General features: G+C 41.5%; 1 protein-coding gene across 6 annotated transcripts in view; it reads right to left on the bottom strand.

The window, feature by feature from the left end:
- The window catches only part of tln2b (talin 2b), an 87,679-nt gene that overhangs the window by 53,372 nt on the left and 12,550 nt on the right, over nucleotides 1-21,757 (bottom strand). For all 6 annotated transcript variants that reach the window (XM_035156020.2, XM_035156023.2, XM_035156021.2 and 3 more), the window contains exons 2-3: nucleotides 1,120-1,293; nucleotides 923-1,020 (exon numbers count right to left, since the gene is read on the bottom strand). In XM_035156020.2, coding sequence (XP_035011911.1) covers nucleotides 923-1,020; nucleotides 1,120-1,255 — 234 coding nt within the window. In that variant the 5' untranslated portion in view covers nucleotides 1,256-1,293. The remainder of the gene's footprint in view (nucleotides 1-922; nucleotides 1,021-1,119; nucleotides 1,294-21,757) is intronic.

Here is a 21,757-nt window from a genome sequence, read left to right as displayed (position 1 = left end):
GTGTTTACGCAGTATGGAATCAGTGCATGGTTCAGTTGTCTTTCCGTGCAAATTAAAGCCAGACTGACGAGTCTGCTGCGTATCTGCTCAAAGATTGTGGGTCAACCGCTTGATTCAAGCTTTCAAGCAGCAGTGTACACTAGATGAATGTTGTCACTGGCAGGTACCATCACATCTGACCCCTCTCATGTTTTATTTGAGGAATATCAGCTTCGGCCATCTAACAGAAGATTCAGAGTCCCTCAGGCTCGACTGAACAGACTGAAGAACTCTTTTGTTGTTAAATCATAGTTTGACCTCTAAGAAAGACTAAGTGTTCCAGTGTGGTCGAAGCACGGAATGTTAAAGGAATTGCACAGCCACTTGTTTTGTAAATGTTCGATGCAATGTCATCTGTTTGTGTACAATGTTTGTAGAAATCTTTTTTATTCTGTTGTGTAATTATATGTCTGTCTTTATGTGAGGTGATGGACGTTTTTTGGATGCACGACACATTTCAGAAGAGATTCTGACAATACAGTGTCATCTTATCTAATCTAATTTCAAATGGGAGTTGTCCGACCGAAATTTATTCAATGATGTGAGGCTTTGCTCAAAGCTATAGAGCTCCCAGTAAACAAGGAATGACTGAAATCTCGACCTTACTGAATCAGGAATTGTGCACGGATGTTGGTCATATAATTGGCCCCTCTGTGTAAATTGTGGCCCTGTCACAGCTCCTGGTTTAGAAAAACCCTTTATCCACCACTGCACAGTGACATCAACAACCCGACTGATCGCTGCTGACAGAAAGCCGGGGTCGCTCACAGCGAGCAGGGAGGCATATATTTTCCCAGCTCCCTCTGGAAGATGTAAATCAGTTTGAGAGATAATGATGCGACACTGACGGAGCTCCACCTCAGACTATACGACTTAATCTTACGCCATTTCGCAGCATGTAGTAATCCAGGGTTCTTCCAGACTCCAGCCAGATTCCTTTCCTGGGATCATCGTCAGAAAGGAAGAGGCCATAATCCGAGGCTGAAAAACACAGAGTATGCAGACTCAGATGCTTATAGATTTCCATTATGTAAATGAGATACTATGCATGTTAAACCACTTCTCAGTCAGCCACCACACCTTGTCCTGACTGGGCCTCTGGCACTCTCTCCCTGATGATTCTGCAGGCGTCATACACGGGCGTGGACGGCTCAAACTGCATCGTCTTCACCACGTTGCACTGGCGGACGCAGATCTTCAGCGACAAGGCCACCATCTTGATGGGTAGTTTAACGGCCTCACCGACCTACACACCTGCAAAACACACATGGGTTTAAACATAAGGTGAGTATGTGAAGTCATACTGTTAATATCCCGAATAGATGGTTTGTGTTATGGCTGTTATAGCCATTACAATTTTTTTTTTAAATATATACATGAAGGTGTGAAGAGGAAGTAGTGGAGGTAGATTTTAACACCGCAAGGCACAAGAACAAATCATCACAATCATCTCCTCAGGGACATTTTCACCTGTGAATATTGAATATGTGTCATGCCGCACCCGTCTCAGCGGCTCCTCGCTCTTCCCCCGCTGTTCTGATATTAAAGGGTTACGTGCACGGAGACATTGCAGCGTGTGTAGAATTAGCTGAACCAAGGCAAGCAACTTCGTCTTTCAGCAGAAAAGGGGGGAGGGAAAAAAAAGTGCAAATCTCTCTAATCGGCAGAAATAACGGGAGCGGAGTCAAAACAAGAGAAATGACATTCCGCCACTGCATCATTATTCTCTATTCTCTGGGTTTGCACTCTCTTCACAGTAAGCAGACTTTTCTGAGGGTGTTTTATCACAAACAGCAATTAGGGTGAATCAGTTCAGATATTCAGAGATTCATACGCGCAAAGAAATGGAAGAAAAGAAAGAAGCCGATGCTGCAGAGTGATTCTCCTCCTCCTCTTTGACCTTGGCTTTAAAGAGGAATGTGAAGTAGGAATAGGGTCACTTATACCAGGGAGGATCACTGCCTCTTTATAGACCTAAAATCTAGTTAATACTTTATGAAGAACAGAAATTAGTCTCTGACAAATTCAAAGCCAACTCATCTCCTCTGGTATATTAGCACAGATTATTACCTCCACCAAGGAGGTTATGTTTTCATTAGCATTAGTTAGTTTGTTTGTTGTGAGATTACACAAAAAACAGTGACCGGATTATCATGAGACTATAGGTGGAAGGATGTGGCATTGGTCAGGGAAGAAACCATTACATTTTGATCCGAGAATTTAATTTAATTTCTTTTAACATTGTGAGATAGAGCGTTTTTCAACATTTGACCTTGATTTCTCGTAAAAATATTCATGGCTCTTGACGACAAAATAAAAAAATTCAGACCTAGTGAATTTAAATGTGGTTTCATTTGATAGCCATTCTAGTTTTCATTATAAAATGAATCTATTATTTCCTACATTGATCGGTAAATAATACCTAAAATGTCAGAATACAGTGAAAATTGCTCTTCACAATTTACCAAATCCCAAGTCCGCATAATCTAATGATTTGTTTTGTCCAAGAAAGATGTTCCATTTAATATCATAGAAGACCAAGACACTGGAATGGATATTTGGAATATTTCTTCTTTAAAAATAACCTAAAACGATTAACAGAAGGAATTTCTGGTGACTGAAGGTTCAGTTAATTGACTAATTGTTTCCGATGCTCTACATTCCAAAATCGAAGTATTTTCCCTCCCTGGTTGGATGTGAAGGCAAAAGTTCAAATCTTCACACTGACACAATTCAGATCTCAGTCACACTTGGAAACAAAGAGTTTTTTGTGCTCACATCTCATCCACAGCCCCCCCCCCCTTCTGAGGCAGAGCAGAAGTGAATTTTCTATAATCGAGTTGTGAATGAATCTTCCTGTGACTGTAGTTCTGTCATGGCCTGTGGGTTCCTCCTCTCCAACTGGCCCTCTCTCTCCATCCCTGGATTTTTTTTCTTCATACAAAGTGGGAAGGACGAGCACAAAGGAGAAAGGGGTAATGGCGCCACATGAGCTCTTCTCTACACAGGCTGGCAGAGAGGCCCCATTGAGTTTTTGTCATCCAGCTCTTTCCTCAGATACTCTCCTCCAGACAAACAGCTTGAGACCCCAGACCGACAACACAGCAGGCCGCATGGACACAATGTAACCCTCCCTGACACACACACACAAACCAAATATACAGAATGTGCTGTGAACATTTTTAATATCTTTTGAAGTTTCTCAAGGTGCCATAGTTACCACTCACTATCTGTTGTGAGCAGCATCACTCACTTCACAGAGTAATGAAGGACAGAGACCACATGATCAAACCCAGGAGGATAATGATAATCCCTGAGCTTACAGTAGTGTCAGCGCACATTTTTCACTAGAATCCTCGTGCAAACACTCCGGTGCAGCCAGCTCCTCATTAGCTCTGCTCTCAGGCATGGATGGATCTACGTCTGAGAGAGGAGCAAACAGAAACAACTCACTTTCTTAGGTTCAAAAATTAAATTTCCAAGCCGTATCTCCTGGGACAATCACCAGTCCATCAGGAGGAGCATCCTGCATTGAATTAGGTTTGTTTACAGATAAAATATGAAGACATGAAAATGGCCAAAGGGCAGCTTGCTTGGGGGAGACGCAACACAGGCAGTAGAGAGCAGGGAGGGCAGGTGCCATCTAGAGAGAATGCAACTGTAATGACTGACCTTAAAAACAGCAGCAGAGCCAGAGAGCAACAACTGCTGCCATTAATCCACCAGTCTGCCACACAAGTGAGGAGACAGCCGGACAGCGAATTTAAACAGTGTTGGTCCGTTTCGGATCAGTTTGTTTGGACCGTGTCTTCCAGATGCTTCCGAAAACACAGTCAAATTTGAAGCAGAATGACCCTTGAGAGCGAACAGGGATGTGAATGAGAATGAAAAACATCCTTTCAAGGACCTGGCGGCACAATGCCGTGCAGCCACTTCAATTTTGTGTGGTTTTTATTTGATCAATATCAGAGTAAAAATGTCTGCGTGGCTCCCCTGCCGTGTAGCAACGAGAACGTGGAGCAATGCCGAGTACAACAAGAGCTGGGATCTGTCGTTGTGAAGGAGACGTGCTCTGGCGACCTGGAGCCACAGCCTGGATTTCCAGCTGTGAGGAGCGCACAGGCGTTTTGCAGCTGCCTTGAACTTGTTCAATGCTGCAATCACATGGCAATTACTGTACTGCGCTGCACTGTGTGAGTCACCCGAAAAAATTCTTACTTATACATACATATATCTCACTATACAGTTTCACTAAACTAAAAGAGCTTGAAGGTGCAGTAGGTGGCATCGCTAGAAAAGAAGCTGTTTGTTGAGTCTCATCTCCAGGGAGGTTCCATACTAACGTTATGGGAAGGATGCTCTCTGTCCTGAACCCCTCCCACCAGACTAGCATAGGCAGATACACACCGCTCATACGCACACAACCCACGCACATTTTATTGCATCTTTTGTCCTAGTCTCTTACACACTTATTTTTAGGTTGCTTTACAGTGTAGGCAGTGGTTGCCAATGCTAGAATAGTGAACTTTCATGTATGGTTTTTTTTCCCCTCACTTTATTCAAGAGCCTGGTCTTTCACTCTGAAAACAGCACTTGTCGATTTCACGTTCAGATTTTGTAATGTTCTCACTCAAAACCCTGCGCTTGCACTCAGATATACCCGGCTTCTGCTTAGATCTACTGTGCTCCAGCTTCCGCTCTTCTCCTCTCACCCACATGGCTTCTGTGCAAAAAACCTCAACATCTTCATGGAGCAGGAGCTCAGCAGATCACCAGTCAACATGGAGCGGCATAAATCATCTCAAATTTTGTTTACGTTATTGGAACACTGTTGCAGGCATCTTTAAAACCAAAATAGTCACCGCCACTACATCTGGCATGCTATTGGTTGGGTTGGTTGACATGTTGCACCCAAAAAAATCCAAGCATAGATGAGAAATCTGAGAGCAGATGCAGAAGCAGCATAAACGCGAGGAAGCAGCTGAAGCTTGAGCGCAGGAAACCTAAGCACCAGCAGGGTATATCTGAGTGCAAGCGCAGGGTTTCAAGTGAAAGCATTACAAAATCTTAACGTGAAATCATTAAGCCCTGTTCTCAAACTGAAAGACCATGCTCTTGAATAAAGACAGTAATAAAACGTATTCCTGGAGCATTTTCTGCAATTGATTCAGTCTAAGATTTTCACCGAAGGGACATGAACGTGCATGCTTGGTAGAATAGCCAATTAGGAGCTCCCTCTGCCCGAACTGCCCTGTGAATGTCTTGTTTTCTCTCAGATCAGTTGATTCACATTAAGCTGAAAGGTTATTATTTAATTATTGCTCAACATTGCCAAAAATATTAGCTTTAAGATGTAGGTGTATAGTATAGATATAATATATAATGCATATAATTCCTTATTCTCAAAGTAGCCAATCAAATCTAAACCATCCCCCTACATTGCTCAGGATTTTCAAGGTCAGCCCCTTTAACAGAGATCACATGAGACAGAGTAATGATTTCCTGGTCGGCTGTGCAGTTCAGACTCTTCAGGAACACAAACATAACAGTGATGCAGATGCGAACGCCTCTCGTCTCCTACGGTACAATCAGCAGCAGTTACTGTGAGTTTGAAGGCAGCCTCTGGGATATATTGTCGATTCGCGTGTCGCCTCTGAAGAAAGCACGACTATTGTTACGGTTGACAATTAGACTTCAACAAGCTGTGATGCGACTGGAAATAACCCCAAAGCTCAAATGAAACCCCCAGTAAAGCAGCAGGAGAGCACTGTGGCTGCAGCCTTCACTAACCTCACAAATACACTGAACTGGCCTTTATTGTGCCAAATTATCTCCACCCTGGCCATCTATTATTACTGTGTAATTTAAGCATGTAGCATGTCAGTGACATTGCGAGTATCTCTGAACTCAGCAGTTATCCCGACTGTTGAGAACAGCGGGATTTAAGCATGTGTGCATTGACAAAATGCTAATTTACACCACAGTTCCTCTTCCTCTCTCCTGCGCTGACAAGCCTTTATCCCAGTCTGTTTGAAAGCAAGGTCAGATTCCTGCAGGACCACAGCGTACGTCTCAGGAGACCATTACGTTTTCCTGGAACACAGGCGGTCCGGCGGTGGTTCACGTACTGTAGCTGCAAACAAAGGTTGTTGTTTTGATCCAATATTCCTGCAATCCTGAAACTGCATTTCGGCTCAACCCCACAGTGGAGAGCCTGTCAAGGTCAGCGGTGTTGTTTTCCACCAGATGTGAACGCTGCCTCTCAATTTATTGTCTGCTGGTCTATCATTTCCAGCACTAATTTGAATTGGTAAATCAGGGAGAACCCAAGAGGTATAGGCATTAATCAGCCACCGTAAATACATCTTGATTATGTGGATCAGGCTCAGTTGATTTACAACTAATGTAAAGCAAATGACTTTACATCTATTTAGGGGCTGTAATCTAAACAGCACGAGGGGCCACGGAGACGTTGCCCTATTAACTTGTCAAATTAAAAACATGAGGAGAATATAATTATGGAACACTGACGTAAAAAGTCAATATTAATAAGCTGCCAACAGAACTATAGATAGAGGTTTATTCTTATAGGTGCAACAATACATTTAGCACATCTTTTTGCTTAATACATATAAAAATAACTATGTCATTGATTACACGTACCATTTTAACATCACATCTTCCTCATACCTTGCAGAGACTATGATCTTTCTTATTAAGATATCCTTGTGCTTGTCAAAGGCTTTCACCTCCACCCCTGTCACTTCCTGCGTACGATTCATAAATTCATTAATAATTGCTCCTTCCGGATCCAGCTATCCTCAGACAGCATCGAGAAAAAAGAACTGACCCTTTCTATTTAAAGTTCACCTGGATTAACATGAACAAGCTGAAATGTTATAAGTGGCTCGCACATTTTTTTATTTCAATAGACTTTCAACGTGTGCTCTAAAGCCACTCACAGCTATATTGACTTTTTTTTTTTTGCACATTTAAGAATTAACCTTGCTCTGACCCACTCTGTGGACTGCAGGCTCTGCTCCTGGGTGACACGCTCTGCTCTAATGCAATTTGAGGGTATAGATACTGACAGAAATTATGAATCTTGCCCTTGTCGCACGGACGGAGAGAGCAGCTCCTCTTAATCTAAAAATATCCAGTGAAGTAGAGCATCCTCCTGCAGAACCATTTTCAAAAAAGAATCCAGAGGCAGAGGCAGCGTAATAACTGTAACTGCTCCTTCCTGATATTAAAAGACAGAGGCATTCACTGATACCGACACCTATAGAAATAGAGTAAAAGAACTTATATTCATTCTTAGATTTCAAATCTTGAAGACATGACAGAAAATTCTTAAAGGAAAATTCTTCAGCTCAGTTGGCGTCTCTTTTATCCTGATATATTTATATTATTTATTTTTTATTTTTGAGTCTGTCGGGTGTTAGAAACATCACCCACATGGCCACTAGCTGAATTATTTTGGAGATTTCCCTTCTGCATTCTCACATGGACTCACTCTGACATTTTCTGTGTAGAACTGGTCAACTCTGTATACTGGGAATAGCAGTAATCCAGCCGTGACAGGATAACAGCCTGGATGACGTGGCTTTAGTTTAGCTATGATTTTAGAGTGATAAAAGCTACCCTTCACAACACGTGTACGGTGTTTATCAAAGTTCATACGTGTGCCATCCGTCATCCCTCATCCAGTGAAATGAAGAATGAGCCTCCTAATAGAAGCAGACAGAAGCCGCTACCAGAGGAGGAGAGGAGCTCCACCCAGCATCTGCAGTCAGTCAATCAATGATCTGGTGCTTCACTCTCTCTCTATCTCAATGATAGTGGTTAATGTTGGCTCAGACAGATGTTGGCCAAACATTTTTATTCCATTAAATACCCTGGTGGTTTAGCTCAGTCCAAAAAAAACAAAGGATTCAGCCCATGATGATTTCATTATCATTATCAGCCACATTTGAAACCATAAATCTCTTACACTGCATTTACACAATGTGGTCTGTGCTCCACTGGCCTACATCTGGTTTTTGACCAATAACTATTGCATGCAAAGTGATGTAATGAAGTGAAACAGGGAAAAACATTTGGAGTCAATGGTTCAGTGTTTTGGACTTCAAACATATTTTCAATCCAGAGAACAATTTGCTTTAAAGAATGAGGATGCATTTCATCGTCTGACATGGCGATTAATTTCATCGTCTCAGATATGGTAACATTCTATGAAACCTTATACTTTACACTCGTTGTGCATGTTCATATCAAGTCAAAGAAAATATTTTGTAACGTGCTGGCTGAATTTATGAGTATTATGAGTATAAAATTCTGAACAGGTGCTTGTCAAGTGGCTTCAAATACTCAATCCACTCAGGTTTGTCTCCTGATCACTGCAGAGCGTATGAGAGGGTTTGATGTCGACATACTTCAGTGTGTTCAATCTGGAAGTAATTTCTTCCCCCACAGTCACATCCAGAATAGAGTTTCATGCTCGCAACGAAACCCAACAGATTTCTCATTTTTGTTCAATAATTTATATCTTGCTATTACTAACCAATACACTATATGAGCTGAATTTACAACCCTGTGTGAAAGGCAAATAGGCAATTCACGTTTGTCAAACTAGAAGGGTACTCAGCAGAGCACATGCCTCCGCCAACAACCAACGGTCCCCTTAAATTCGATACAGCCACACTACATTGCACACACTCATAGATATCAGGCCCCGAAATATACCTGATTGTTTTCATCGAGATCGATGAATTATTCCCAACGAAGAAATTAACTATCAAAGGAACAAAAAACAACCAACCAACCAACCAATCAACCAGTCAACCAATCTACTGACCGACCCACCGAACAACCAACCAACAACAAACAGGGGCAAAAACATAACCTCAAAGGTGGAGCAAATTAAAATTAGTGCTCACCTGGTAGCATATAGATAACAGTCTACTTGGGACAGTATTACTATTGATATCACGACATATTTACTGTTTCACCCAGCACATATTAGCATAATGAGTTGCTCAGAGAAACAACACCACTGAAGCCCAGTTCTTTTTCAACTGGAAATCATAAACATTAGATGGGACATTAGCTGCTTCTTAACAGTAGTTGAAAACCATGGTGCTGATGTGCTATCATAACTAATGTTTCAGGGATCAGAATCTCCAACATGAACATGTGAATCACAGCCATGATTAGATCCCCTGAACAGTCCGAGGTGATTAAGGCACTTTGCCCACTGAGCCTGATTGACTTCACCTTCTCTGTCATTGGATATCAAACAACACACGAGCCACAGTTAGCTGTGAGATGCAGTGCAATCAGCGGAGTGGACTCTTGTCTTTTATGCATACTGTTAAATTACACCAATCACAGGAGGAGACATGGTTCATTTTGGAGATTTGACATTCTGTTGTATTTACATTCGCCCAATTCGTGTGGTTTAGTTTAACATGGAATCGTGGCCACATCTTAAGAGCAGGCGCAGATCTGTGAATAATTATAAAATACATGTTTAAATGGTGAAAACAGGCTGTAATAACAAACATCTGGAATGTCAGTAACTACCTTATAATCTTCAGCACTATTTTTGTGCCTATATTTTCATCCAGGTCCAGATTTATAAAGGCCAGGGGATTTCAAACCTTGACCTTTTCCTTCACTCACAGAATGACACTGCCATGCACATTAATATTAATGTTCTCCAGTGGCAGCACAAGAAATCCACCCAGTACACGACGTACCCAAAACACAATACATGTTTTTGTGCTCAGCAAAATCCAACCTAGACACTGTCTTCCTATAGATTCTTTCAGCCATGTATTTCAGAGTAGCAGGCAGAATTGTAGGAATAAACCTTGTGTTGTCGTTCTGTTTCTGCTTGACACACTGTGATAAGAAGGTCTGTGCGCCACCAGAAGAGTATAACATAAATAAAAAGCAATTTTATCGAATGTAGAGATACAAGCACGGGGAGATTAAGGAGCAGCAAGAAGAGACTCCACAGATGTGACAGTAATTAGTGTAAGAATAAAAAAGAACAAGGCAGAGCTGGCTCGTGAAATCATTGCATCAGAATTACAAAGGTCACAGTTGAGATGAGAACCCTGCAGTGTTTTAACGTCAATCTAACTCTCCTTACACCATATGAGAAAATCAAAGCAGGTTGTTTTCCTATAAAAAAGCAGCAGCATGCAAAGAGCTGCCTGCCAAGAAATATATTATTAAAAAACGCAGGCCAACAAAACAACACAATCTTTTATCAGCTGTAGAGTAAATGCCTCATATTGTAGCATGATAAAATAGGTAATATACAATAGGGTGAGGTGAATGTTGGAGGGTCAACACGGTAGTTGTGGGTTGTTCAGAAACATACTGATGATATATCTTCCCCAACAGCCCCTCCGCTTATTTGATTTCTTTCTCACCTTCGTTTGTTTGTTGGTCTGTTATAGTTACCATGGAAACACACAAAAACTACCGGACGGATTGCCACGAAACTTTTTGGAAGGATGTGGGAGGGATCAGAAACGAACCCGTTTAATGTTGGTGCTGATCAGGATCAGATGGTAGATCCTGCAGTTTTTCTCCCTTTCTTGAACATCGTGAGATGTGTGTTTTTAAACATTTTCGTTGTTTTCTCAGAGAAGAATTTGTGGATTTTGAGTAAAAAATTCTGGACTGGTATTTATGAGTGTGTGCAACTTGGTGCAGATCCACATTAAAGTCTGTATCTAGTGAATATAAATGTGTTTTTTGGGGACTGTCGGGCCTTGGCAGAGGTATGTGCTCTGAGTGCCATTCTAGTTTAGACATGAAACCCATATGGTTATTTACACATCAGTTGCAGCTCCCCCGTTCATCAGATAAAAAAACTCCAATCAATGCTCAATACTGAAAGTGTCAGCAGCAGAGCAGAGTTGCATCACAGTGTTGACCGTCAGGGGATTAGGTGTCAAAGCAAAAAACAAAAGAGCCTCTTCTGCAATATTCCTGATTCAACCCGAATGCTACAAGGGAACGAGACAACATTGATAAGGCAATCTGCAACGTCTGTCTGATGAAGGTGGAAGCATCTGAAGGTTTCACTCACACACCTTTAAGTGGAGTCCAAAAGTGAGACTGCCTGAAGTGAAATCTAACGTTAAAGATCAAAGTTGGCGCCAACACATGTCTTTTCTTGTAAAATGTCCAGCGAACGAGTTTATTACTCAGTGGGAAATTTCCCACATCGTGGCATCCTAGGTTTGTATGCATTACAGCACGCACATCAACAACGGGCAGAAAGCAAACACAACAGACTTCATCGACTCAAACAACTCCATCGTCCTGCAGTGTTAGGCGACACTGTCACACCTCTGGTTCTCCCAATCTGCGTGTTTTGCCTGCAGTGTCGCGCCCTCGTAAATCAGGTGACTCCAATCTCCCCCCCGTCTGCGCTGAGCCTCTCTCTCATACTTCAGTAGCTGACTGCCTACTACCACTTGCATGCTGATTACAGTATCAAGAGCAGTGGAACGGAACATGCCCTGGCTTCACTCCAGAGGGTGATACAGCAGCGGACTCTATCAACGCTTCGTATCCTCTAGCACGCTGTAAAGGAAGAAACCTGACACATAAAGGCGGAGATACTCTGTTCTGGTTCTTTAAGCAAAACCAAACATTTAGCTTAGAACACCACAAGCAGACATACCGGATCAGTTTAATTGTTAAGAGCAGTTATACATTAGTTCCTCCTGCACAGCTTCTGGTGTGATGTGCTCTCAGTAAGCTCAGCAGAGCATTAAAAAAGGAAACACTTATCTATAACAGTATCAAAGTAGACATTGTAAGAATAAAATCCCCTGTTAATGGCGAGTGAAACCATGTTGTTGCATGAGAGGAGGTTCAGGGAGAGGCCATGTTGTTGGCCCATTGTTTCCAGATCAGCGACTCTGCCCACAGTTGCCATGGCTGCTGCTGTGCCCACCTTTTCCTGGACATATAAGGCCGGACAGCAGCGGCAGCAGCCACATCCACTCTGGCCTCAGGTCCACATCTACTGTGCAGCCGCTCAGGGTCACTCGGACGCAGGTTACGCTCCGCAGTGGTTTAAAGGAGTTCGGCTTTTAAATGTCAAGCGGACAAGGTCAGAGAGATAGCGCCGTGACCACATGAGGGGCTGCTTTATGTAAGGGTGCCTACACGACTACACAAACCTCAGTTTCACCCAGAGGGCCTCTCAGCTCTCCTGTCACACGTACATGGAAGCGCTCGGCAGCAGAAAGAGATTGAGGGAGTTGACTTTGATTCATGTTGAAAGAGCGCGTCTGAAAAATGAAAATACTTCTCTGTGAAAGTGTCACTCCGATTTCACAGGAGCAAAGAAAAAAGACATAATGTAACGTTTTGTGAGGAGAGCTGCAATGAGAGCTGTGAGAATCATCAGCCGGTGGATTGATCCCCACAGTGCAGTGAAGAAGACGTACGTGCACAAAGGCAGGCAGGCACAGAACGTACGAGAGGAGGCACTTAAGCTGGAACCTTTTCCCTGCGCTCAATTAACCAAACAACTTACCAGAGAGTGCGTTCACTCCCGAAAATGATGAACGGCTGATCAACATCTAGACCGGACAGTAAAAGTTGAAAGCAAACCATGCAAAAGCCAAAGCAAACGAAAAAGCCCATTATTCTGTTAGCATGGGAGTACATTCCGAGCGCGGTATCACTGTGCGACTCTGTGCAGTTTTGTTTTTCTCTCAGCGAGGACTAAAAGCACTCAAGAATCAAATGTTTAAGTTGGCTGGAGATGGCGTACACAACGACTTTCCCTCAGATAAATACTGTCCACCTCAGAAAGTTCTGCAAGCGGAGGCTGTGAGTCGGAGGCCTGCCCGCATACATGTTTTTAACAAGACTGCTTTTTTCTGGTGCAGCTTGCCAACAGTTACAGATTAGGTTTTCTTTATCAAATAAATGATCTGAAGAATGTATGAATTAATCATTACATTCTCATATAAATCTGCTTGGTCCAGTGTTCATGTGTGTTGCTAATTTACTCATAATAAGATACAGGAAAAGAGTTACAAATCTACAACATGATAACTTATAACTGTAAATCAGTCATTATATTAATTATTTCCCAAGAAATCTATCAAATTTGATTTGTATAGACCATATTCACAAATCACAATTCGCCTCATAGGACTTAACAATCTGTACAAGGAGGGACATCCTCTGTCCTAAACCCTCGTTTAGGTATATTTAAGGCTATTTGTTAATTTATTAAGTTTAGCTCTCCTTAAATTGACAGCCACAGCCAATAAACTGACACTTTTACTTTGAAGGTGAGCTGTCTCTGTTTCCGTCTCTGGATTTCTATGTTCAATTTAATTGTACAAGTTGGATGAAGCGCTAAATTACATTTTACGTCTTCATTCGATACAAATACAGTGAATTTTAACAGCACTTCGACAACACCGGCTATCGAACAATAAGATCACACCCATCAACATTAATTAACCAGTGTACATGAAAGAAAATGAAATTAGGAAATACCCTCTTGAAGCGATATTTTTTTTTATACAATGTGACCAACTGCAGATGAATTACACTTCATGCATGGACTTAAAGTGGAATAACATACACAACTCCACTAAAAGCGACTCTTGTAGTTTCTTTCCACCCCTGAGATCTGCTCAGGACATGTGAATCACACAATACAGGACCAGAAGAGATAAAGTTACAGGAACACATAAATTATACAGCGTACAGGTTTTTCTGCATCCAAATGATTTCCTATAGAGGACTGTCTGGCCATCACACATGGATTTCCACCCCCTAAACTTCCAAGTGTTTCTGATTACTGGAAACAAACATCTCTGGCTCAAATCCGCGTCATAAACATCTGGTCAACTAACCGCCCCCGCCCACACACGGCATGGATATCCTTTGCATGTTGTGCAACAGGGTCAACTGAGACATCCACACTGACTGCTTGACATTCTTCCTGTGCATGCTTTCAGCTCGGCATATGGACAGAGGGGAAACAAACGCAGCTCATCCCTGGACACGACTCGCAGCCGGACCTATACTGAGGCAGAGGAGCCACAGGATACGGAGCAGAGCATGTAAGGGATACTGCCATGCTTAGTTAAGGACTCACAGCCTCCCTATTTCATGCTCCACATCTGCCGGTTGCCATGGCAACCCTCAATTTGGGCAATTCCCAGGTCAGGTGGCTTCTGTCAGCTCCGGAGAAACAAACGGGGCCTTTTCTGCAGCAGCAGCGTCGTCTGCAGAAGAAACCAATGAATGATAAAAGGCTCTGACTTTCATTAGTGGTTCTCTAAGATGGTCACTGAAGTGCTTTCAATGGCAACACACACTCGGCGTTTAAAGAGACAAGCTGCCACTGCCATAGCTCAGCTGAAGGGAGTCTGAACCACTTTTACTGAACTTGCTCTGTACTTTCTAATGAGGGTACATAGCATCCAGCGTTCAAGGGTTTAGAGACACAAAATAAAATAAAACCAAGGCTAAACAGCCATATTTCAAGTCCTATCATTACTGGGGGATCACAGCTTTTGTGACTCAGTAGAATACGAGCTCCAAAACCAAAAGCAACAATGGTGAAATGAACACCTCTCCCTTACACACTCAGGCTACACTTGTAAATACATTCAGCAATTCTGCTGTTACATGGTGCTATTCTCTGAAGTTTTGTGAGGATGAACAGTTTTTCAGCTGTGAGTCGTCGTTCAAGCCTCATCTGTGCAAAAAAGCACCAAACTGCAGAAAGCAAGGAAACCCACACAAGTCTGGCCGTATATCAGAAGTTCAATTACAAGCTGGTCATTATGACAGCATGGGTGCAGTTGAATAACCCAGTGTGGGTTTCATACAAACATGAGCAGCGTGAGCCGATCATTAGCAGCAGGCGTCTGCAGAGGCGGGACCCGGTGGCTCAGCTGGAGCCTGTGTGAGAGGTTCTTCGTCTCACCGGGGAAGTCCAGAGGAAACATATAGCAGACCAAGTGCTCCCCAGCTCCCTTCTCTTTAACCTGATTACTGTAATGAGCTTAGAGACTGTTGCATACACAACATCTAATGTGGAAGCACACAAACACACTGTCACTGGCAACTGAATGCCAATTGCACATCATGCTCAAACCCAGCACAGCTAGAAAGCTCATCGGCCATAGAATTGTTATGGTAATAGAAAAGGAAACCACAATTTGAAAAGGTGAAGGTTAAGGTGAAGCATGCTTAGGAGGTAGCTCAGGGATCTTTCGAGATAATAATGCTAATGCTGAGCATCAGCGAGTATGCAAATCTATGTACCGAACCAATTCCACATCTTTAAATTACATTAGTTTCACCTGGATGAAACTGCAATTTCCTTTCCTTGGATATCTCTTCTCCAAAGAAGCTGTATTGCCACTGGCAGGTACATGGCACAGGTTTGTAGACGACGAAGAAGTGATTTGCAGTAGTGTAGCGTTAGCAGAGCTAGCTCAAATTTGATAATATTTCACACTGGAAAGTCCCAAAAGAAAACAGAGATGTGTACCGTATGCAAGACTTCAGTTCTGAGATATTTAAATTTAACAATTGCTGTGTATTCCGTTATACTTCCTTTTTTGGGGGGGGGGGGTTGTGGCGGTTAAACTTGTTAATAAAAAAATTAAAATATGTTATAAAAGTTGTTCTTTTTTTCATTTTTTGCATAAGGAAGCTCAACGTGGCTCATCTCTTCTTTAACAGTGAGCAGATTTGATCTTTAGATTTTTTATTAGACCATTTATACCTCCTGAAAACAGAAATCCATAAAATGATCATGTAAACACCTTTAGTTACTATTGAAAACAGATTCTCACTGTCTCTCCATTGTAATTCTAGTTTTATAATTTTATTGTATCATCTGAGTGATATAAACTTGGAAGTGATTATTTATTTCTGATCATTGGTCTTTGGTTTATTCTACAATAAATATATCAAGATATAACCGAGCCCTCATGTTCTGTGGAGACAATAGATCATCTAAAGAGACAAAATTTGTATCAAACATATAGGAAATGGTTTAGTGGTTAATTGTTAATGGTTTGACTCACAATTTAAAACAAGGCCTGTATATCAAAGTGTATGTTATGGATTCCGATGTAGGGTCACTGTAAGTGAATCCTCTGGAGGATCTCCTGCTCTGTTCTCATTCATTTCTCCGCAGTTTTATACTAGGGGGCTGGCTAGATCATTCACCAGTTTGTTGAGAACAACTGACACTGAAAAATGTATCCTTTGCTCCAATTATATTTTATATAAAAAAACTGTCTCATCGGCTAAATAGTTTCCGTTTATTCTTGCATTTGTATAATTAATGTGTGAGGACCCTCAAGCCAATTTAATATTGATGCAGCCTTTCCAAGAAACCCTGAATTAAAGGTGTACATATTTATGTGTAATGCTGAGGCAACAACAATAAACACGCTGTACTACAGGTGGTAAGGTCCTACTCACTGTGCATAACAAACAACCTTTAAAATCACTTCAGTCAAACAGAACTTTCATTTTATTCTTGCTCAAATTTGATTTAATATAGCTTTTAACCATTGGTACTACACGACAGAAAACAAAGATTTTACCCAATTCATTTAAGATACTAACAAAAAGATAGTATCAACTACCCTCTGGGGACCCCGACAAAGTATCTAAATGGTCTAGTGACTGAGAAAGTTATTCTCCACCATCTGTTATCCTGCTTGTTATAGACTGAGCAACAGCTGAAGGACAAGGATGAATGTCAGAGCAGTTCTGTGTATCCGTCCTTGAATAAACACATTATCATGGCTCACACTGTGCAGATTAAAAATCCATAATAACAATAACACAGAACTATAATTCAGACATGAGCCCTGTCAGTCCTCTTTAACGATACACAGGGTGGTTTCCCTAAGCGGCTACCGGGGAGATTGTACCTCATAAACAAAAACCTAATCAGTTCCTGACTGAAAATACTGCATCTCTTGAACTACACCACTGACCATTTCATAGCTCTGCAGGTAAATTCAGTATCCTCTAAAAGAGGGACAGGATTTAACAACGTAGAAACTTCATCATTTTTCATTTGCACTTTGAGTATTTGCATATTTCCAAGTGAAAGTCAAGCTCATTAGGGACAAAGCTTTTCTGTTTGTTGTTTATAAGTCCAGTCAATGATGAGTATATAAGACATATCTATGAGAGAATATTTCCCCGTGTCTTTAAGGATGCAAATGTTCTGTCAGTCGGTCAGTCCATGATTTTGGTCCTGAATTAAATCTCTCAACCAGGACTGAATTTCAATGAAGGCTAAAAACAGATGACTGTTTCGGGTCGAATTTGAATGTCGGGGCTTACAGACGCTTGGATGACACCACAGGAGCAGTATCCAGGCATTTAAGGGTTTTTTTCTGGGGTTTTTTTACGTTTGAAGAAGGTGTGTGAAGTGAATTTCCATTTTTCAGTGAACTATCCCTTTAAGGCAAGTCTCACAGATCCACTTGCATGGCTTTAAATCCAGCACTTGATAAAATGTATTTTCTCTTTTCACTCTTTAAAATTGCTTCACATAAAAGAGCTCATGTGGATGTGTTAATTTTCTTGTAAAGATTCTTAACAACATTCAGAGTCAATAACGAGGATCTAAAATATTCACGATAACTGAATGCAACTGTTGACTATTACAAAAGTCTGTTTTATGTTCTGCTGCTGGTTTCTGGCTACGGCGCGTTAGCCGCTCGCTTACAGAAAATGATTGTATATTATCCCAGCACACTCAACAAGACAAACGTTAGAGTGCATATAATATCATTTCATAAAGCACGATAACACAATCTGTCAGCAGAACGGTCGATTGAACATTTTCATGTGGCTGACTGTTGCACCCGAGGTCAGTGTTGGGGCTGCGTGGTGCTGATAGCCGTGTGCTGTGAGTGACCCAACCACTGCACAGTTTTCCATTGGAGTGTCGCACTTTCTGAGATTCACTAATTGCCCTGATGAATTCTGCCACAATAGCACTCGACTCATTAATGCTGACACACACTTCTAATTAGATTGGTGGTGGTGGGGGGGGGGGCATTCAACCCGCTGATAACTTGAATAATTATTATTTCTGCTTTTTGAGTCGCGGCGATAACATTTCATTATCCCCGCTAAACACAACACCTACTCAAATAGCACGTTATCAACAGCCTCTTCATAATACATGTCATTTGCATTCACGGCAGTTTATGATTAATTTAAAAAGAGAGAAGTGTAGCGACAACACGGATCAGAATGTGAACAATTCAGTGGGTTTGAAGTCCAAGGACAAACTAAAGTAAAGAAACAGGACGCAAATGCAAAAGAGAATCTACATACCCAACACATCAAAGTGGTGATAATACCTGAACTTCTTATCCTGTACAAGCTATCTATCCTCATTAAGAAGCCTAACAACTGCTTGTCTCTTGATCTGTTGTGATGAACATCTGGGCATTATCCACTTTTAAGTCCCCACGTTCTTCCTCATGGGAATTAACAAAGTTATAATAAATAGAACATTGCTCCATGTAGATTTAACGGGCTCCTTTGTCCAAAGCATTATTTTGGAAGTTCATAAAATGGCAGAAAATGTGCTCAGGAGTGGCAAAGAAAATAGTAATAGTAGAAAAAAGCTGTACTTTTTATTACCTCCAACACAAGGAAGTTGTGTTTTCATCTGCATTTGTTTGTTAGTGAGCCGATTACCATACTACTACCATACTACTGCACGAATGACCATGAGACTTGGTGGAAGGCTGTGGTATGGCTCAGGGAAGCAGCCATTACATTTTCCAGATCAGTGGACAGATCCAGGAAGTTTTATTTAACATTGCGTTTTCCAACATATTTGTAGATTTTTTTAGAGACTAATTCATGGATCTTGATGACAAATCTGTAAAATTAGGTGCAGATCTGAATGAAAATCAGTCTCTGGTTAATTTAAATGTGATTGTTTTTAGGGGACTGTTGGGCCTTGGCGGAGGTATGCACTCTACTGTGTGCCATTACGGTTTTAAAAAATTTAATTTGAGAAATAGTTTGAACATGGGAAAGGATTAAATTGTCAATATAATGATCAGCCACAGGCTCCAAGGGGGAAGGTTGTAATAAACCAGATCACGTAAATCAACTGCGTGCAATAAACAATGTCATTGCTGTTCTCTGCACTTACACAAAGGGGAGAAAATGTGGGTGCAGTTTCGTGCCTAATGAGTTAAGATACAAAAATGTCCAACAATACAGCACCTCGGATTGTTTATTATTTCAAATCTGTAAGAAGAGTTAGACGACTAAAATGCAACCTTGCAGTAACTTAGCCAAAAAATCCCAGGTTGGTTGTTAGCTTGCAACCCAAGTGAAGCAGCGGAGGTACAAGTTTGAAGTTCTTATTCACTGTAACTTGCTTTTTTGAAATAGTGAAATATTGTTGGAGAGCATTAAGACTTTGCAGATGTATAATAAATCACGAGGAAGACTCAAGTCAACAGTTTCACTGAGAAAACATAAAGCGTATTTAAACCAGTTAAGTGGGTTAAAGGTTGAAACCACAGAACTGAACATTTCCCAAACTCAGCAGCACATGACTGCGAGAGGGAAAGAATGGAGTATCTCATAGGAGATGGCAGTTTAAAAAAAAAAAACTCAAAGTGTCAGCAGTGCTTAAAAGCAGTAATGTGCTAATGTGAGTAGACCTAAAAAATAATCCAGTTGATTTTGCCTCAATATAGAAATACACTCAATGCATTTTAATGCATCTGCCAAAAACTTGATGTGATGAATGGTTCAGATGTGATGTGGATGCATGTTGAAAAAAATTATGCATTTGGTCATTAACACCTTGACATTACCATAAACTCCTGGGAAATACAACGCGAGGCTGTTCAACTGTTAACACCCCATAACGGATAATGCATATTTATCAGTAGGTATGTGGCGATGTTTCACACTGTGGCAGACAATACAATGTATTGATTGTCAGAATGTGGTCTATGTTTAGTTCCAGTCATGGCCTGCAAACTAATCAGGTGCACATGCCTGCATTAAGCATCTTAAAATACCAACGGATGTAACGGGATAAAACCGGGGCCTGTAACACAATTTTGCTGCTTGGTAAGGTCACAAAGAAAAATGTTTTAGTTGTCTAGTATGTCGATAGATCAATCAATGATTTAACCAATAAAATAATATAACATAATAAAATATCAAAAAAAATGATATGGCGCTTTTCTAATCATGACGACCACTCAAAAGCATTTTACAGTACAGATTTGCCATTCACCCATTCACACACACTTTCATACTGTGGATATATGTGCAGCACTTTCTCTATCACACATCCCAAACACTGCTGGCAAAGCCGTCAGGGGCAATATGGGTTTCAGTAACTTGTCCAAGGAGACTGGGATCGAATCGACAACCTTCTGGTTAGTGGGCAACCCGTTCTATCTCCTGAGCCACAAGTGTAAAAAATGTCCATAATGTCCATTATTTCTTAAACTGTACTGGCCTGAGAGCATTGTTGTGTCTTTGAAATCCAAACAGTCCTAAACAATTGTTTTTAATTCAGTGTGTTATAAAATAGAGGGTAAGCGACAGCAGATAATGTTTGGCATTTTTCATTACTAAAATAATTGGCGATGAATTTAATGCCATCAACAAACTGAACAACAAGCTGAAGAACACACTGTCTCTGTGGGACATAATTCAGCTTTTTCATATTGCAAACTAGATACTGCTTGTAACAATGCACACAGGAATATCAAGTATGAAATAGTTCAGCCCATATGAGATGAGGAACTACAGAATTAAAGAATAAGGTGAAAGAATTACATTCGTTTGAAATTGCAGAAATCCTTCACAATCATATTTACATTGGGTCCAGCATTGTTCTCTGTCAGTCTACAACTGATGGGATAGACAGGTGGAAAGACTGCAGGCAATGGGCATACACATGGGTATGAAGGTACGCAAGCATGTAGGCAGGCAATGAATTGTGCCCTCGTCTGTTCCTTAATAAGTAGACAACCCGTCCACATCTCTGTTGCCTCGCCTCAGATCTCTGTCAGGGGCACTATCACCGTGTTCATTGGCAGGGATGTGTGGGAGAACCTGACAACCCTCCGTCTCCAGTCTCGGTTAACAAGACAAAAAGTTATGCTCCAAAGATCTGTAGAAAAAGAAGAGAGAGGAAGAGGAAGCCCACGGCACCGAGCGCCATCTCCGCCGCTCTCGGTCAAACTTCCACATCTAATTGTGAGGCCGAACACACACCTGTGACACTCCACTCGGATACAGATTCTTTAATCTCTCCTTTTATATGACATGTAATCTCCATCTATACCCAGGGAGCAGCCAGAGAGGCAGGAAATGAAATCAACGCTGTGTCTCGGCGCTGGGCGTTACTTCATTAGCATGGGCACTACAGATGTAGCAGTAAATCTGATTTATTAAAGGGCGACGACGAAGGCACCGCAGACAGACGGAGGAATTCATAATAGCAGATGATAGGGACACCCAATCTCCAGTGTTTCACCGCGGCTTTGCAAATGTTTGACAGAGGGCAAAGAGAGGGGGAACAATTTGCTCTCTTTCTTTGCTGCAGCCGGTAAGGATTTAGATCCAGAGTCATGTTGGATGAAATATTTTAAAACCGTCAAAC

This window comes from Hippoglossus stenolepis, chromosome 5 (genome assembly GCF_022539355.2).
Source record: "Hippoglossus stenolepis isolate QCI-W04-F060 chromosome 5, HSTE1.2, whole genome shotgun sequence".
Lineage (NCBI taxonomy): Eukaryota > Metazoa > Chordata > Actinopteri > Pleuronectiformes > Pleuronectidae > Hippoglossus > Hippoglossus stenolepis.
The sequence above is the reverse complement of the archived record's forward strand: the minus strand, read 5'-3'. Positions and strand labels throughout refer to the sequence as shown.